This window comes from Macrobrachium nipponense, chromosome 30 (assembly GCF_015104395.2).
Source record: "Macrobrachium nipponense isolate FS-2020 chromosome 30, ASM1510439v2, whole genome shotgun sequence".
Lineage (NCBI taxonomy): Eukaryota > Metazoa > Arthropoda > Malacostraca > Decapoda > Palaemonidae > Macrobrachium > Macrobrachium nipponense.
In genome coordinates, this window is record NC_087218.1 from 42,926,904 (window position 1) to 42,944,272 (window position 17,369).

The 17,369-nt window shown below is 38.2% G+C and overlaps 1 protein-coding gene across 4 annotated transcripts in view; it reads right to left on the reverse strand.

Annotated features, from left to right (window-relative positions):
• LOC135202475 (protein Star-like) overlaps positions 1–17,074 on the reverse strand; it is a 21,163-nt gene extending 4,089 nt beyond the window's left edge. Inside the window, exons 1-5 of one of the 4 annotated variants that reach the window (XM_064231885.1) lie at positions 16,942–17,074; positions 7,802–7,983; positions 6,309–6,523; positions 5,992–6,197; positions 5,208–5,370 (exon numbers count right to left, since the gene is read on the reverse strand). In XM_064231885.1, coding sequence (XP_064087955.1) covers positions 5,208–5,370; positions 5,992–6,197; positions 6,309–6,523; positions 7,802–7,934 — 717 coding nt within the window. In that variant the 5' untranslated portion in view covers positions 7,935–7,983; positions 16,942–17,074. The other 3 variants (XM_064231884.1, XM_064231886.1, XM_064231883.1) reach the window with 3 other exon arrangements.
• Between the last annotated feature and the right edge of the window lie 295 nt (positions 17,075–17,369).

Consider the following 17,369-nt stretch of genomic DNA (forward strand, 5'->3'; position numbering starts at 1 on the left):
CCTTGTATTTCCCTCATTTTGTGATTTCCCCAATGCAAAATCCCCTCTTTACCACTGTGGTCCCCATAACTGCAAGGTATAAATACATCAGAGACATTGAAAAAACAAAGTAAAATTATACTGTCAATTCCAGAATGCCATTATTGTTTCAAGTAAAGCTTTACCATTAAATTCTGCAAATAAACATACAGTGTTACATTACACAAATTTAATTTATCATTTACGATTGTTTCTTTAATTCCTCCACAGAAATTAAAAACCATTTTCAAAATTCAAAAGTAAATGCAGAAAGACAAAATCTATCTATGGTTGCATCAATAGATTGTCGCAAAGCAAATAAAGTACAGTATTATAATATGTAGTATCATCAAACGCTGTGCCCCAGGTCTGGTAGGTTACTTAAGGTCAGGTTTGGTTACCTTAGGTAACAGTAGTGCATCTCTGTAATCACCAGTGCCACATTTTCAAGCTACTATTATCTTACAGTAGTACCTCAGGATACGAAATTAATCCATTCCGAAGCGGCCTTCGTAATTTGAATTTTTCGTATCTTGAACCACATTTTACACGTAAATTGCCTAATTCGTTCCAAGCCCTACAAAACACCCCAGTAAATTTTATAATAAAGCTAAATTGACCAATAAACAATGAAATACAACAATTTGGACCATTCAATACCTACCTAACTTAAACTACAAATACAGTACTACTATGTAGTACATAGTACCTGTAAATAAAGTGCATTAGTGTACATGGTACAAGAAATGCTGTACGTACATACGTATGTACTAAAATGTGGAAACTTACCTTTCGAGTGAGGCGATCTCCGAAAGTGGTGACAGAGGAGGAGGACAAATGGCAGAAAACATGAACACTTAACTTTACGAAACACATTAAAAAATGACAGGAAACATTAACACTAAACTTTACGAAACACATTAATAAATGGCAGAAAATGTTAACACTTAACTTTACAAAAAACTTAAAATTAAATTTCTTTTTTTTATTTTGACATTTTTTTTACTTTTTTATACTTTACGTTGTTGTTGTTGGTTTTTTTTTTTTTTTTTTTTTACAAAATTTCAATTTCTTCACCACCGAATGGATGCCAGTCCGTTTATGGAATTTATCAAACCACCCCTGAAAAGCCTTGAGGTTTGGGGTTGCCATCGATGTCCCTTTTCCTCCGTCGTCTTCGGCCTGGGCAATCAGATCAGTGAAAATAGCGCTGGCCATCTGGCAGATTGCCGTCTCAGTTATCGTATCGCCAGCGATTTCTTTGTCCTCAATCCACAGAAAAAGTAACCTCTCCATCTCATTATGCACGTGGCTCCTCTTGTTGGAGAAAATAGTCACGCCCTTGGAAGGTGTAGCTGCTTTGATGGCTTCCTTCTGCTTAAGAATGATTCCTATCATCGACGGATTTTGGCCATATTCCTTAGCGATCACACTCAACCGCATGCCAGCCTCATACTTCTTAATAATCTTCATTTTTGTCTCCATAAAAAGCATCCTCTTCTTTCCGTGAACTTCAGCAACTTTCTTGGGACCCATGACTATACGTACGTAATTAAGTTACTAATTAAGTTCTCACACAACACGATAAAGTACAAAGCGAAATCACTAACACAAATTTACGTTAACAAATGAAATCGTATATGAACGAACGAATTCCACATGCTTACGATAACTATGCTGCTAGGGAGTGACCGAAGAACGCCTTTACGTAGATGCACGATGAGAGAGATGCTGACCAATAGGAGAGCAGGATCTTACGGCGGTGACTAGCATCAGGAACCAATGGGAGAGCGGGAGGATGGTGGCGAGTCTACTCAGTTGGCGGCGCATGAGTTTTAAAATTGTTCTCGGTGGTCCGGGCGAATCTCGGGATTTTACAGCAACAACCTTTCGTAACCTTAATTATTTTTGTATGCAGGGGCAAAAAAATCTTCGTATTTGCTTTCATAACTTGAATTTTTTGTACGTTGGGACTTTCGTATGTCGAGGTTCCAATTATATAATTTTTCTTCTAAATTTTAGTAACATGCACGTGAAACCCATTTTTTGTTTCATTTTCCTACATTTAGAAGATAGCCTACGTATTATATTCCCCTATGACATTGGCAATGATCTCAAATTTGTCTTTCTCTCGCTCTCTCTCTCTCTTTCAGGTAGTAATATTATCAAGATTATAAATAATTCTTAAGAAATGTATTTAGTTCTGTCACTGTGTTCATACCTCACTTTGAAAAGCAACTTTTTTTAATCTATGCTAAAGGTTAGAATGATAGATTAATATTTTCCATGTCTAATTATGAATACTAATTGTTATGCAATAAATACAAAGAAAATGTGGATACAGGCAGTGTAAAAAATGGCAGTTGCATTTGCACGACTTGACCACAATAAAAAACAATATCAAAAGTATAAGAATTACATCATATACGACATAAGTATCAAGGAATAAATAATGAAGACAATGACACAGGGAACACATTTCCAGCAAATTTCTCATTAGCACTTCATATCACATAAATATACTTCTGAACACATAAGTTTACATATAACACAAACTGTATACATAAAGGTGTTAATTATGCATGCCTCAAACGATTATAATATTTTCGGAAAAAAGTACAAAATGGTATTCGTCAGTCTGGCTGGATGTAACTGATGACGTTTCACAAGGGGCAGTGCTAGATTTCAGATCTCCCACGAACGCTTAATTTTTTACAATTTTTGCGTGCGTAGACAATTTTTAATGTGCGCGATTATGGGTTTGAATGTAATTGTGATTGTAATGTGTCATATACCAATTGAAAGGGCATTCTTTGTCCTTTTGCATGGTATATGGCAAAATGAAATCAAATGAAAAATTATGTAAGAAAATTGTGGTAAATATTTGCATAAAATTAAACAATTTTGGTCCGTCCTCGAAAATTTCAAAGAACACCTATCAATTTTATTTATGCTTTATATAGTAAATTTTATCAGCTTTCTAATCCATTTTTCAGTTTCTTTTTATCATCACCCCTTAGTCAGTTACGCTACGAAACGTGAATGTATGTAGGTTGACGGATGAAGTAATTGCACACAAAAGTAGATAATATTTTGTGTGCGCGCTTGTGGGTTTCAAAGTAATCGCAATTGTAATGTGCCATATATCATTTGAACAAGCATTCTTTTTACTTTAACATAGTATACGGCAACATGTAATAAGAGGAAATTTATATAAAAAAATAGCCATCGCAAAAAATAATTATATAAAAATGTTATCGTAAATATAGTTTCATAAAGATATGGTCCTTTTGTAACTGATGACGTTTCACAAGGGGCGGGGATACGTTTTAGTACCGCCTCGTGAGCAGACCCTACATACTTTGACTCTGGGCAGACCAACAGGTAAACCTGAGCCCTCAGTGGCGTGGTTGGTTTGGTGTTTGGTTCTCACCTCGGTGGTCGCGGGTTCGATTCTCGGCCATTCCATTGAGGAGTGAGAGATGTGTATTTCTGGTGATAGAAGTTCACCCTCGACGTGGTTAGGAAGTCACGTAAAGCCGTTGGTCCCGTTGCATGTTTGAATGCTCCTTAGCTAATATTATTGTACCTTGTATTAGTTTACTAAAAGTAATTATTAGCAAATAATTACTTTAGGTAGCACACCCACCCCTTATCCTAATACAATTTGGAAGACCACCGTGAGAAAGTGGGGGTCTTTGGTTGGGGGAAATACCGGGACGTTAATCCCATCGATGGTTCTTGTAATTTAGGTACTACCTAGTAATACCTTGCACTTGGGTAACGTCCCAGTACCCTATGTTAGGTTGGGTGTTGATGGTTAGGCCATTACTACCTAATTAACGAAACTAATGTCAGACATTCAAAGAACAAATTTAAACGGTAATTACTACCCAATAGGTAGGCAAGGTACATTCGGATCAAAATGTACAATAAGTTGTTCTAGCAAAAGTTTACCCCTATAATGAACGGATACACAATAATGAGATAATGTATGGATATCAAGAATTTAGGAAGAAAAAAAAACGAACTGGGTATTGGTACCGCAGCCGTACCCCGAACGCGGTAGATATTGGTACGGCAGTGAATTACGCATGCGCGAACCCTTGTTTACCGCCTCAAGAATATCAGTGACAGCAAGAAAAATGTCAACGGAACAGCATGAACCGCGGAATAATACTTAAGTTTTCGCCGAAAAACTGATGTTTTCAGGAGGCTTTAACGAGCTGAAAATAGCCATAGACATCTATGAAGACTCAAACTTTCAAAAATTGTATATACGTAGGTCACGAACGATCGAATCGGCCCTGAAAAGAACTCCGAAGAGGAGATTCAAAGAGGATTATATATAACTATACACTACCATCTACCTTTGATGACTTTCTCGGCCCTTTATTCTGCCCGACATCGGCAGTTGCAAAGGGCCGCCTTTAAACACTTTACAATATTCTTTTAATTCATTTCATTGGATATTGCAGCTGTCGGAGAAGACGATAGAATTTACTAGCTAGTGAAATGGCAAAATTAAACAAAATTTCAGCACTATTCCATTAAAATTGGGATAGTTTTGTTTTTGTAGCGCAAAAGCAAAAAAAAAAAAAAAAAAGGGGGAGGTGGACATTTTGCTAACTAAAAAAAGGGGGAGAGATGTTAAAAAAGCGGGACTGTCCCGCCTAAAAGCCGAACTCTGGGCACATAATACTAAACTGGTAAACGCACACAGCTAACTGCCGTACCTGCAGCAAGTCAAGAGCGCAATACGGTCGGCACCACTGACAGAATCTCCCGTACCCCCACCACACAATGTTATTTGTACGGCAGGAAGTCTGAAATTGACGCATGCGCAATTCACTGCCGTACTACTATCTACCGCAATCGGGATACGGCTGCAGTACCAATATCCTGTGCAAAAAAAAAAAAAAGCCTTTCTCTTAATCCACATCATGTATACCAAGTCAACTGATCTAAACTTTTCCAGGGCATCCCCGGATTACATTTAACTCGTAATTGACAAAAAGGATTGGTGATACAGTTCAAAGGTAAATTACAGGTTAATTACGGCCGCCCAAAAAAATATTACTTTAAATTCTATAGACAAACGTCAACTGCCAGTCTAGTTCACTGCGGAATACGTGCAAATCCCTCTTAAAACTATCTCTAGATAAGAAAGATACCCTAATTGTTCTCACCTGTAATTCTGCACCCTCCACGTCCAAAGAGAGTAAATCAAGGGTGGTTGTGTTGAGTGCAAGGAGTAGCGAATACAAGGGAAAGCACTTCACCCTTGTAAAAATCCCCTGGTGATGTTTCTCTTCACTGCCACTTGCTATGTGTCCCATAGTGTCACTCTGCCTGGAAGGAAATATAATTTCTTTGCAATTACAATGTAGCTTTTTCTTAAAGTTAAGTGACAATTTAAGGGATTCGTTTACCAAAGGAAATTTTACCAAGGAAACTGGTCACTGTAAAAATGGGTTTGCCTGTCATTGTGGAGAGAGAGATAAGCAAAATATCTTTCTAGTATGGTCCCTTAAGCCCGAAAAGTTTAAGCCACTACATAGTTCTGTTCGACAGATGAAAAAGCAAAAGTAGCTTCAAGGATTCATCCAATCACTCGTGTTCCCCAGTTGAGTCTAGCATCTAACCACTGTATAAACTGTTATTGCCAAAAAAAAAAAAATTAAGGATGGACAATTTATTTCTTAATAAATGCAAGTGACAGGAGGGCCACACATGAAATAAAAGAAAACAGGAAAATTATCTCTAATATATTTTACTAAACGTAAATGGAATATAGACACACAGTGTAGTACTCTTTGACAATAAGTTTGGAGATTAATTCATAAAATAAAACCAAAATTGTTACAAACCATCTTTTAACATTCTCTCTTTACAAGTTAGCCACGATGATATCTCTTATCTAACTCTTGGAACAAATTAAATGACGAAAATAAGATAAACCAAAGGACTTACTTGAAAGTGACTTCTTTTGGAAACGGACTTGGAGAGAGACACGCATGGACGGCATGGGACTTCCTACCCCTCTTTTTCAAAGTCCAGAAGTTCCAGGGATCAGGCTCAACAAGAAGTCCAGTCCATCCCAGCTGTCGTTCCAGGTACAATGTATTGCTCAGTTCTTCTCCATTGTAAGCACCGGCCTCCACGAAGAAACCGCCATGCTATAAGGGTAAGTAGGCCTACTAATTTAGCTTCAATCGTTTTTACAGTGTGAACTGTTAGATATGTACACACATAGCATATTTATGCCTATTATATATGAATGAACTTACTTTTCCATGAAGAATCTTCTCAATTTGCTTGCTCTGTCCATTTTGAGAGAAGTCCAGAACATCGGGATTCTTGAGGTTGTAAGGACCGGGGGACGGGCCAACCAGGTGCAGCTGCCGGATGTACGAAACAAGATCTGGGTGGTGCTGCGGCGCCCCTGCGAAGTCGTGGTCCTCTAGATCCCACACCTGACGAGGTGTAGGATGCCGACTTAATCCTATCGAAAAAAAAAGAATGAAAACATTTTACTGACTGACAACAGAGTTTCGTTACGCAAATGAATGAGTAACACAGATTTTATACTGCAGCTGACAGATCAGCAGGTGACTGGTTGAGAATAGTTTTATTATTCTCCTGACTGATCACTGAGCCTTAAGATTCAACTGTCCAATAAGAGTTTTAGCGTTCCAGTAACTTTTACCCAAGTTTTAATATTCAGCTAAATGTAAATAAAATCTTACCTGATCTGATTTATGAAAATTTGGCTAATGACCAAACACTGAGGCACTTTCGACCATTCAGGGCTTAAGGTGAAAAAATGAATTGGAGAGCAAGATGGAAGACGGAAAGCGGGAGCAGAGATAAAGAAAAAGGTTAAAGAGTGGGTTCAGTTGGGACTGACGGCATTCAACTGCCACCCCCTACCCCACGCCCCCGGGTATAAGGATTCTCTCTCTTGAAAAAAAAAAAAAAAAGTTTTATTTTGCATAGCTATGTGTGTGTGTGTGTGTGAGAGAGAGAGGACATTTCACAGATAATATTTAGACTAAAATATTTCCCCACAAATCAAAGTTCTTGTAAACGAAGCTTCAAAAGAGCACAAACGTAGCCTTGAATGTACGCAAGCATTCTACCCTCCTGATCTTACAAGGAACCTCGAAGAAATTCCTATTTTTAGTTTTGATTTTTTTTTTTTTACAGTTTCACGGCTTATAATGTCATTTTCCACCGAAGTAAATATCGAATTTGACCAGAAAAGGCAGACCCATCTAACATAAAAAGTATGTGTGATGTAAGATTTTAAGATAAAAGACTAATCAATCAAGCAACATGTAACAGTCCTTTAAATAAAAAAGAAGTATTATTATCACGAATGCGCTAAGCATAGATCTTATTCACATGCTCCCCATCTTGCCGTCCTTAAGTGCAGCTCTGCTGAATGAAAAAAAATAAACAAACAAAGAATAAAATTCGAAGAATTCGACGAGAACTCGCGACATAAGTTTACAGATCTTACGACACAACTTCAGACAAGGTAGATGCTTCGGAAGACGTGGAGTTAAAAATATGATTTAAGACAAAAACTTCCCAATTAGAATTAAGCCAAATAGATGGGGATATAAAGTAAGTAATAGTCTAAAATATGAACTTCTGAATGTATAGAAGATAAACGAGTTAATTTCAGGTTACAAAGGAGGCTAGCAAATTCTGGAAAAGTCACGAAACATTCCTCATAACATTCGGTCCTCAAGACCCACAGAATGCCATATCTCACCTCTGGCGTTGAGGAGAAAGAGAAGGGAGATGATGGTGAGCACCGTAGTGACGAGAATGGTGAGGGGGGCGGCTCTGGGCAGACGACCTGGTCGAGCACACCACCCCCACCATTCCTCCAACACTCCGCCCATGACCCGGGCCACCGAGATGAAGACCCAGCTTATGTCACGCCCATGCCATCTGAAAAGAAATTGCGGGTGGAAATGAAAATCTAATGACGGACAAAAGACACTACGGGGCAGGTGAGCTTTTGGGATGATTAATATTTCAAAATGACGGGAGAAGCCTCAGAAAAGGAAGATACGTGTGGTCCAGGCATCAGGAAATTGAGAGAGAGAGAGAGAGAGAGAGAGAGAGAGAGAGAGAGAGAGAGAGAGAACAGTGACAAAATAAATAATATGACATAACGAGGAATGTCGGAAATCTCTCAAAAAGGAAAATTTCTTCATTTTAAGGAAGATTAGAGGTAATTTATTTCACTTCTCGAGAGGGGAACGTACGTCTCTCTCTCTCCAAAATCATTAGGACCCTGTGAATGAACTGTAAAACCTACTCCTACAGGTAAGTGAGCACACGATGTCTCCTCGGATGGACTAACAAGTTTTTTTAGATATCCTAATCCTTGTGACTCCTTGTAACTCTCTCTCTCTCTCTCAAAATCATTAGGACACTGTGAATGAACAGTAAAACCTGTTCCTACAGATAAGTGAGCACACGATGTCTCCTTGGATGGACTAACAAGTTTTTTAGATATCCTAATCCTTGTGACTCCTTGTAACTCTCTCTCTCTCGTTCTTTAAGGTCCACGTGTCTTTTTGCCTATGATCCAATCTTTTCGAGTATCCGCCGTAAGAACCCCTTCTTTACAAGTATTTCCTCCGTAATCTATTCTCAATGCTCGTATATTCTTATTACATTTCCTTTTCCCGCTCTCGCTCAACATTACTTTCTTGAATTCTCTTTCGCCCGATTCTTAAGAATTGGAAGGAAAGATCTCAGTGGGTCCTGGAGAGATCCAAGACATTTTCGCCTGATTCCTACGAAGACAGTAAAGATCATGACATCCTTAACCCTTGACCTGTTGCGCAATCCCTACTCAATCAACCCCCCGGCCCCCATCCCCCCCCCGCTACCAACACCTGAAGAACGAGAGGGAATTTTGTTGGCGGGGGGAGGGGGATTAGAAACCCTCCCTTTCTAATCCCTCCTCCTCACAACGGAAGAGGTCCTGTCCCCGTCTGGGTCACTGCCGAATTAGGTTTCGAAAGTTATAGTAAGAGGTAAGTGGGTCCTGCCCAAATCCGTAGCCAGGTGCCTTTCACCTTTTCCTGCGCGCATGCGCATTACATATGGCTCTGTCACTCGGCTATAAATATTCGCTTGGAGATCTTGTGTTTGTTTAGGAATAAGATATTCTAAAAAGAACTTTTATTGCTTCGTCTGTAAGCAAATATATATTAACATAAATAGAGAAACTGACAAATTTGAGCATAAGATTCTAATTCAAAGAGCTCGGCAGAAATAAAAAAAAATACCCTGACACTTTCGATCTATATGCAGGTGGAGATTTCCATAAGCTGATTAATTGTTTCTCTGTTTTCGAAAATTCATATAAAACAAGAAGCACACACACACACACATACACAAGGACAACCTACTAGGTGATTAAAGATATTCTTATGATACTACAAACTGTCTCCTATCGTCTCAAATGTCACTGAGTTTTTTTTTTTTTTATTGAAAAGATAAAATGTATACAAGTGTATACAATTATTCATCTTTTTTCCTGGAAAAAGCGCGTCAAAGTGATAAAATAATTTTCATATTAGCAAGAACCTCTACGTTCTTAGTGAGTAGTGAGGAGGAGGAGGGATTAGAAAGGGAGGGTTCCTATCACCCCCCCTTCTCCCCGTCCTGTTGAGCGAAATAAACTCCCTGAATTTTAGCCCTGCTTCCAGGAACAATAGCCCTTGCCAGCACATTACTGGATTAATCTTAAACAATAGCACCTGGCCCTGCAATCGTTAAAGTGGTTGCAGATAGAGCACCTATGTCTGTCCGACTGCTACACTTCTTTGCGTATTCTCTTTTCTTTCCTCTCATCATGTCTGTTTTGTCTCACTTTAGGTCATATTCCTCCTGTGCGTGAACTTCTTTCCTTCTTCCGAAGTTGATGAGTGAAAAACGAAGTCAAGATAAAACTGACAGGCCATCCTCGATCAGTTACTTCACTTTGCTTCAGAGAGATAGGAGCCAAAAGGCCACCTGAGTGAGAATAGCTCTTTCCAAAATGGCCCTTGAACATCCTGGGGTCTCACTCACTCACTCTGGAAGGAGTACAAAAAAAAAAGAAAAAAAACATAGTTGAAAAAGCAAAAAAAATTAAAAAGCATATTTGAAAAAGCAAAAGCTTGCTTAGGGGAAAAAAGGAACAGACTGAGAGGAAAACCAATGACAGAAGTGCAAGAGAGGAGAACTGACCCACATGTTATTATTTTGAAGACTAATCCGAGAACTCAAGATTTCAGTTAAAATCAATAACAAACAACTGTATAATAACTAAAAATGTGGATTTTTTTCTTGCAAGATCAATTACTCAGCTAGAAAAGGGCAGTACAGGTTTGTACGTCCCATTAACCTTTTTTTTTCTCTTGATAGTAATACTCAGCTAGAAAAGAGTAGTACAGGTTTACACGTCCCATTAACCTTTTTTTATATAGTAAAATCCTTTCACTCCTTCAACAGAGATGAGTCAAAAGCATTCCATCTCATTACAATAAGACGTTTGGGTTACCTGGGGACTTCCATCAACCCTACTCCGCTGAAAAAGGTCTCGCTTCCTCCCAATTCATAAAATTTCTCATTCTGGGTAACCGTGGCCCCTACCTTCGCCAACACAACCCCCACCTCCAACCCCAACCCCCACTCCACCAAAGATAACTTGGCATGCAACAGTCCTAACAGTTGACAAAAAACTGTAAAACAAAGCTTGCTAGCTGGAATTTTTCTCAGTAGACCATTCCTCCTTGATCTGCTTAGTCAGTCTTCATCTGATTTGCTTAAAATATACTTTATACACATCAAAAAATCATATGAACGCCACAGAGAAATCAGAAAGCTTTGTCATTCAGCTTCACGGTGTACCGTCCACCTGGTAGTTGGGTGACTGTTGTGGGCTGCTTCTTGGCGTAAAATTGGTAAAATGGGGAGGGGTACAACAATTTCATCCAAAAGACTTGCTGAGAAACCATGTCATAACCCTTCCTATGGTCATTCATTCAAATAAGAAAGGTTTATATATATATATATATATATATATAATATATATATATATATATATATATATATATATATATATATATATATATAATATATATCAACCAACAGATGTTGAAGTATATACAAATTATAAATAGCAATAAATCGCTAAGGCTAGTGGTGAATATCACTAGTGCAGAAAAACTGAGAAAGAACTAAAAAATACGGGGAGAGAGAGAGAAAGGGCGAGAGAGAGAATCTCCGAAGATCTAAAAGATTGAGGACCCATCGTAAGAAATAAAGTTAAACGCTACAGGTGGGTTCCTCCCATCCTCCACTAATAAATAAAAAAAAGAAAAAAGAAATAAATATAAAAAGTGAGACAGTGAAGACTTTAATGTGCTATTTCTTGAAAGGTAAACAAAGTGGCTTCCCGAAAGGACCTAAAACCCGAAACAACTTCCCGAAATGTGTTGTTATGGATTCGTATTTCATGCACTGTCTAAGACGGTCAAAATAGCAAATTAGTTAATAGTACTACCTGCTTAAGAAACTGTTTTTAATAATAACAATAATAATAATATTATATAAAATTATAATAATCTATATAAAATGGCTAAGTCGGAACTACATATTTTACCAATACGTATCGCTCAACAGCTCCTCGTGCGAGAATATTACATAAAAAATAATTTTTCCAAACTGGAAACTAAAAGCACTGGAAGATTGTAGTGTCCCATCTACTACAAATTTTCAATCCACAGATGATCTTTTAATGTCAAAGGTATTTCGCGGGTTTGCATGGAAATGTGTTTCTTTGATACTTACCGATTCTGTCTTCCAGGCCACCAAAGATCAGGTGATGTTATACAGTAACGAATTCACGGTGATATTACTGTATACTGTATAGCAATAAGAGCATTTATTATGGAATAATGTGATCCTTCTTTCAGCAATAATTTAAAGGATTAGGCTCAACGGGCTGGTAAGACAGTATAAACTTCAAACTATTGCCAATATTTCGCTCCTTGATATTCACTGACAAACCCGGACCGAACAGACTGTTCCAAAATAATTTTTAACATCCAGCAACCACCTTCCCGTAACACCAGCCACCGAAAACACTCACACTGGGGTCTTCCAACAAAGGAAAGTCAGGAAGAAAGAGGATGAAGGATAAATCCACATTATGCAGGGTACGGATAGGCCTAAAGAATGTGTTTATTCTTTGCTGTTATCACAACCTGTGAAATGTCGCGCCCAAGGTAAGGGAGATTATAATAGTATGCCATCTTTGGCAAAGCTGAGATGGAGGCAGAATTTTGATATGATTTGATAAAAACATGCAGCCTTTTATCAAATTACTTTCGAAACTCGCTCTTTCACATGGACGTGTGCTCCTTTCCAATTCTGTAATCCAGACCTCCAAGGTTAGGCTGAGATAAACATTAATTTTACCCCCTCATGGTATTAATGTAAAATAGCGACGCACACTACCTTCTTCCATGCTTTTTGTTACGTTGTGCCTGTCCAAGGTGCAAGGACTCCGACCAGTTCAGGGCATGGTACCCTAGGATACGGTAGATTAAGAAAGTTAAGCTGGGATGCGATCTTCTGTTATTCAGTTGCGACCCCGGGAAATAATGTGAGCAACTGTTCTACATTTTTACCCCCTTTTTGGGAAGGGTTAAGAAAGCGTCCGGGGACGGCAAAGTATGCAGTTGTTTTTTACGTAACGACATAAAAAGTGCACCCTAGGTTAGGTTAGGTAAATACATTTACATTTATCCCATTTTTTTTAGGTGTTAGGTCTCCAGCTAGTGCAAAGTGAGCCTAGTTTTTTTTCTTTTCTTTTCTTTCTTTTCAAGTGAAGTGATGAAATGCTGTGACCCAGTTTTGGTTAGTAAGTTTGGAGTACTTCAGACACCTGATGTGGACTTCTAGACTCATACCAAATAAATGAGATAGCCTGAGTTAGGTCAAGTTAGTATGTATCCCATTTCTGGCCTGAAGGTGGTATTGATGTAATCAATGTAAGTACGTATACTACTTTCATTGGAAGTGTACGGATACCCTTGGTATTGTATTAGGTACGTACAATAAAAATAAATAAGATAGGTAACGTGTTTGTGGTTGAATATGTTAACGCTGTTTAGGCAATTAAAGATGACAACTTGGATGTGATTTTCAGGATGAATTTTATTAGATAGTTGTAAACTTAAATTTTCCAAATAAGTCATATCAAGATGCTGTAAAATGAATACTTTATTTAAAGATGAATTTATAAATAGTTTGTAAGTTGTGCATATTATAGAAATGTCAGATTGTTATAATACTGTCAATAAAAAAAAATCTGGCATGGAATGCAAACCTGTAGTGATTTCATACAAATTTAAACTTTTCTTCTTATCTAAAGATTGTTATGTATATACCTTGCATAAGTTTTTTTTTTTTTTATTTCAATATGGTATGTCATAGACTTCAACTGCTGAGGATAAATGTCTTGCAAATCGCGTCAAAAACTAATTGAAAGAGTTTGCACTACAGATTTCTAACTAGGTTGCCTGGTAAAATTCACCAAAACCTTTACAAAGGGACAATAATCATAGGCCGATTACTAGTAAATTTCCACACCCGATGTCGTTAAAGCTTTTACCTTTCTTTGTCGTTAGTAGATGTATTGCAGTTGTAGAAAGTAAATGTTCTTTTTTTTTTTAAATATTGGAACATATTTATTCTTGAATTATTGCGATGACGACCCTGAAAAAGTAGTTACCATCACTACCACGTATAACATTGCTTACTAACAAGACTATGAAATACCGATAGATCACACCACGAATAACAAAATAATTAAAAATAATAAATAAAACAATAGCGGAATATATAAGCAATTATAATATTAAAAATATTAAAGGCCTAACCATGGTATTTATTTCAGGACGAATCCCATCAGTAGCACAGAGTGGAAAACTTGCACCAAATCAGTCAAGATATTGTTGACCTGTCACATCTGGTATATTTCCGATTTTCTCGGTAAGTACTTAATATTGTGAATTTATGTGCTGATGTGAGTGAGCAGTTTAAATACATACTATATTCCGTCTAATAAAAAGAGCCCATAAAAACGCCAAAATGTAGAAAGTCAATAGTATATACCAGAGACCAAACCGTCTTACTCTTCAGGCAGGTGATGACTGAGAAGTTAAAGAAAAAGCGATATTTACACCAAGAGGTCTCTTTAATCTTCTTAATCACTGGTTAGAGGAAGACATGCTCATTATGTTCATTTTTACACCGACAGGTCATGGTCAGTACCGAATTCGGAGATGTGAAATAGGCCTAGTTACACCAACGACAACACCGCTATCGCTCTTTTGGTCAGTTGTCAAGGTACGTTCTTACCTTAATAAGGTTTTCCATCTATATGAGTTATCCATTAGGTGGAGCAAAAAATATAAGACTATGGGAAACCTTGAGAATCATCAAATTCATAGAATGGAAACTACTATATGATGGTCTCCCTTATTAGGAATAGAATTATGTTAATTAAAACCGTTATAATATCTAATTCATTGAATAAGGTCTACTCAGTTCTAATGTAAATTATTTCAAGTATAGCACCTTTGAAAGGAAATGTTATTTATTGTTAAGTAAATAATCTGGCACCTGCATATGGCAATATTTCCATAACGAACAATGAATTAAGAAACTACGCCAATTCTTCGTTGGCCGTCTGTACACCCATTTCTATATTGTGTAGTCTACAAATTAAACGATATCTTCGTGCAGCCGTATACATTATATTTAACATAAGGTGTTCGGTTTTTAATACTACCTCCGAGAAGGTGACGCTTAGATAACAAGCCAAAGTTGCACCGATTTTTGTATGATATCGTTATCTGGGTAACTGTTCATTTACGACGGTAGTGGTTTAGCAGAAAAGTTGTTCAAATTAACCAGATAAAATATGAACTCAGTAATATAACATTAAATATTCACAATTAAATACTGCTGCCTTTAATTAAATGTGGCTCCCGCAGTTGAATATTGACGACTATGTCTTGAAATGATTCTCCCACGCCTTTAAATGAGGACCGGCTCTTTGAGAAAAGGCCTAAAAGTCACGTACGACTATTTCAACACGGGTTAGCTAATGATAATAATCCGAGCCATTTACCGTATGTTTCAGGCAGGTTGTTACTAAGTCATCCTAATAATATTAACCGCCTTGATAAAGCGTCACGAGAGAGAGAGAGAGAGAGAGAGAGAGAGAGAGAGAGAGAGAGAGAGAGAGAGAGAAACGTAGGTTTATGGCGAAAGATGCAGACAATTTACGAAAACTTAATCATGATAGCGATCCGGGTTTGGAGAAGCACTGCCCCTATAAAAGGGGAAATAAAATAGTGTGTATAAGAGAAATATGGTATGAAAGGTCTTCATAATATACCGAATTAATAAATGCATACAACCACAAACTCTTTCGAGATATCTCATCTGCTCTTGTGGTGGGGAATATTTTAGGCTTAATAGATTTACGAAAAAAAGGTTTTCTAAACAAATAAAATTAAAATACCTATCTCGTGCTGTTATATAAGAATAATGATATAAGGTCCTTTTTTGGAGATAGCTGTAGGGAACGGTGGAATCTGAATCATCAGAGTGAAATTAATCAATACCATTTTGCCCTGTATAGAACCACCCTGTGGTAGGGGTGTAAGAATACTACAACCGTGGGCCCTGCGTGTCGAAATAGGAGACTAAAAGGACAGCTGCTGCCCTGCAGTCTTACTTTTTGAGTCAAAGGCTAGGCCCACCGCCAGTAACTGTGGAAACTGCTGCCTTGCAGGGGGGCGTTTTTAGTCGAAGGTGAGGCCCACAGCCAATAACCGTTTGATGACATCAAGGGCATGCGGTCGTAAAAACCCCTTGGCCAAATAATCAATCATGCCTGATGTTGTAAGGAAAGACGCATCAAGCAACCGACCCCTTAGTGTAGGGATAACGGTGGGAAGAAAGATTTTGCAGTGTCGAGGGGAAATTTGATAGACAACTGATTTTTTTCAACCTGACAAGTATGAAAACTTGCACAGGGCAGATTTGGTTATTATAACGTAATACCATCAGTGTGCCATCATCATAAGTTCATCATTATTGGCAGGGTGCTACTACTATCCTGAATGTAAGAGAAATAGCAGCCTAACACACGCAATCGTGCCATGATACTTTCTTGAAGGTAATGACCCCAGTAAAAGTAAGCTTCAACAAGAGCCATAAATTGACCAGGTCACGATTTTCAACCCAACAAACAAACAAACGAACGACAGTCCAAGACATCCAATCCCCGCCATGACCCATGGCCCCGAAAACCACATGTTCAGGCGGAAGTAGCAACTTTAGAACCAGCTTTCTCCCTCCCTCTCCCCTCCCCCTTCCCGGCCAACCAACCCACTAGAGTCAACTCACACAGACCGACCCACCTCTGTTTCACTGAAAACAGCACATCAGATTATAGGGATCAGCCTTTCTAAATGACAAAAAAACCTGATACGCGTTGTCGAGACACGGAATACTCAATGGCATCTTGCAATTAAATATACGAGTGTCCTGGATAATCGATTTTACTGGTTTGTTTCCATTGCGAGGAGTTACTACCCTTAGAGCAAGGGCAAATTATCGCCAACACGGGGAACCCCGACAAAATTTCCGACAACAAACTTCTTAGGGTACTCACGATAACCTTCCCTCGCTCAGCTACCGGAATTACATGGCTAGTCGCGTTATTTATCACTGAACAAAGGTAAAAATCACGCCGTTTTTCAGCGAAACACGACTCGTGTACTATCTTCCAGGCCACTCCAGCTTTCATCGTATGTTTACCTGCGGCCCGTCTGGAATCGGAAGAGGGAAGCTACTTAGCGCTGGAACTCTTGGTACGAAAATCCTACGTTATGCAATGAGACTCTCGCCTCTATGTTCCCTTACAATAAGGCGATTGAGGCAGACGCCGCTCTGTGAGCTCGAGAGAAGCTACTCAAAGAAAACGGATGAGTGAATTTTTATGGGTAACACAAATATATCTTTTTTTCAGTTTTCCTTCCGTCGTTTTCTCCTTTCTTTCCGCCCCCTTTTTTTTCTTTCCCGGCATCCCTTGCGCTGTTTATTCTTCATCATTCTTAAAATTCTTTCTATTTAGACCGAAAATCTCATTCATATTCACTTACCTAAAGACCTTTTTTGCCCTAAGATAGCAGTAACAAATAAAATTGTAAATTTGTCAACGAAGATAGAGCGAAAATTCACTTGTG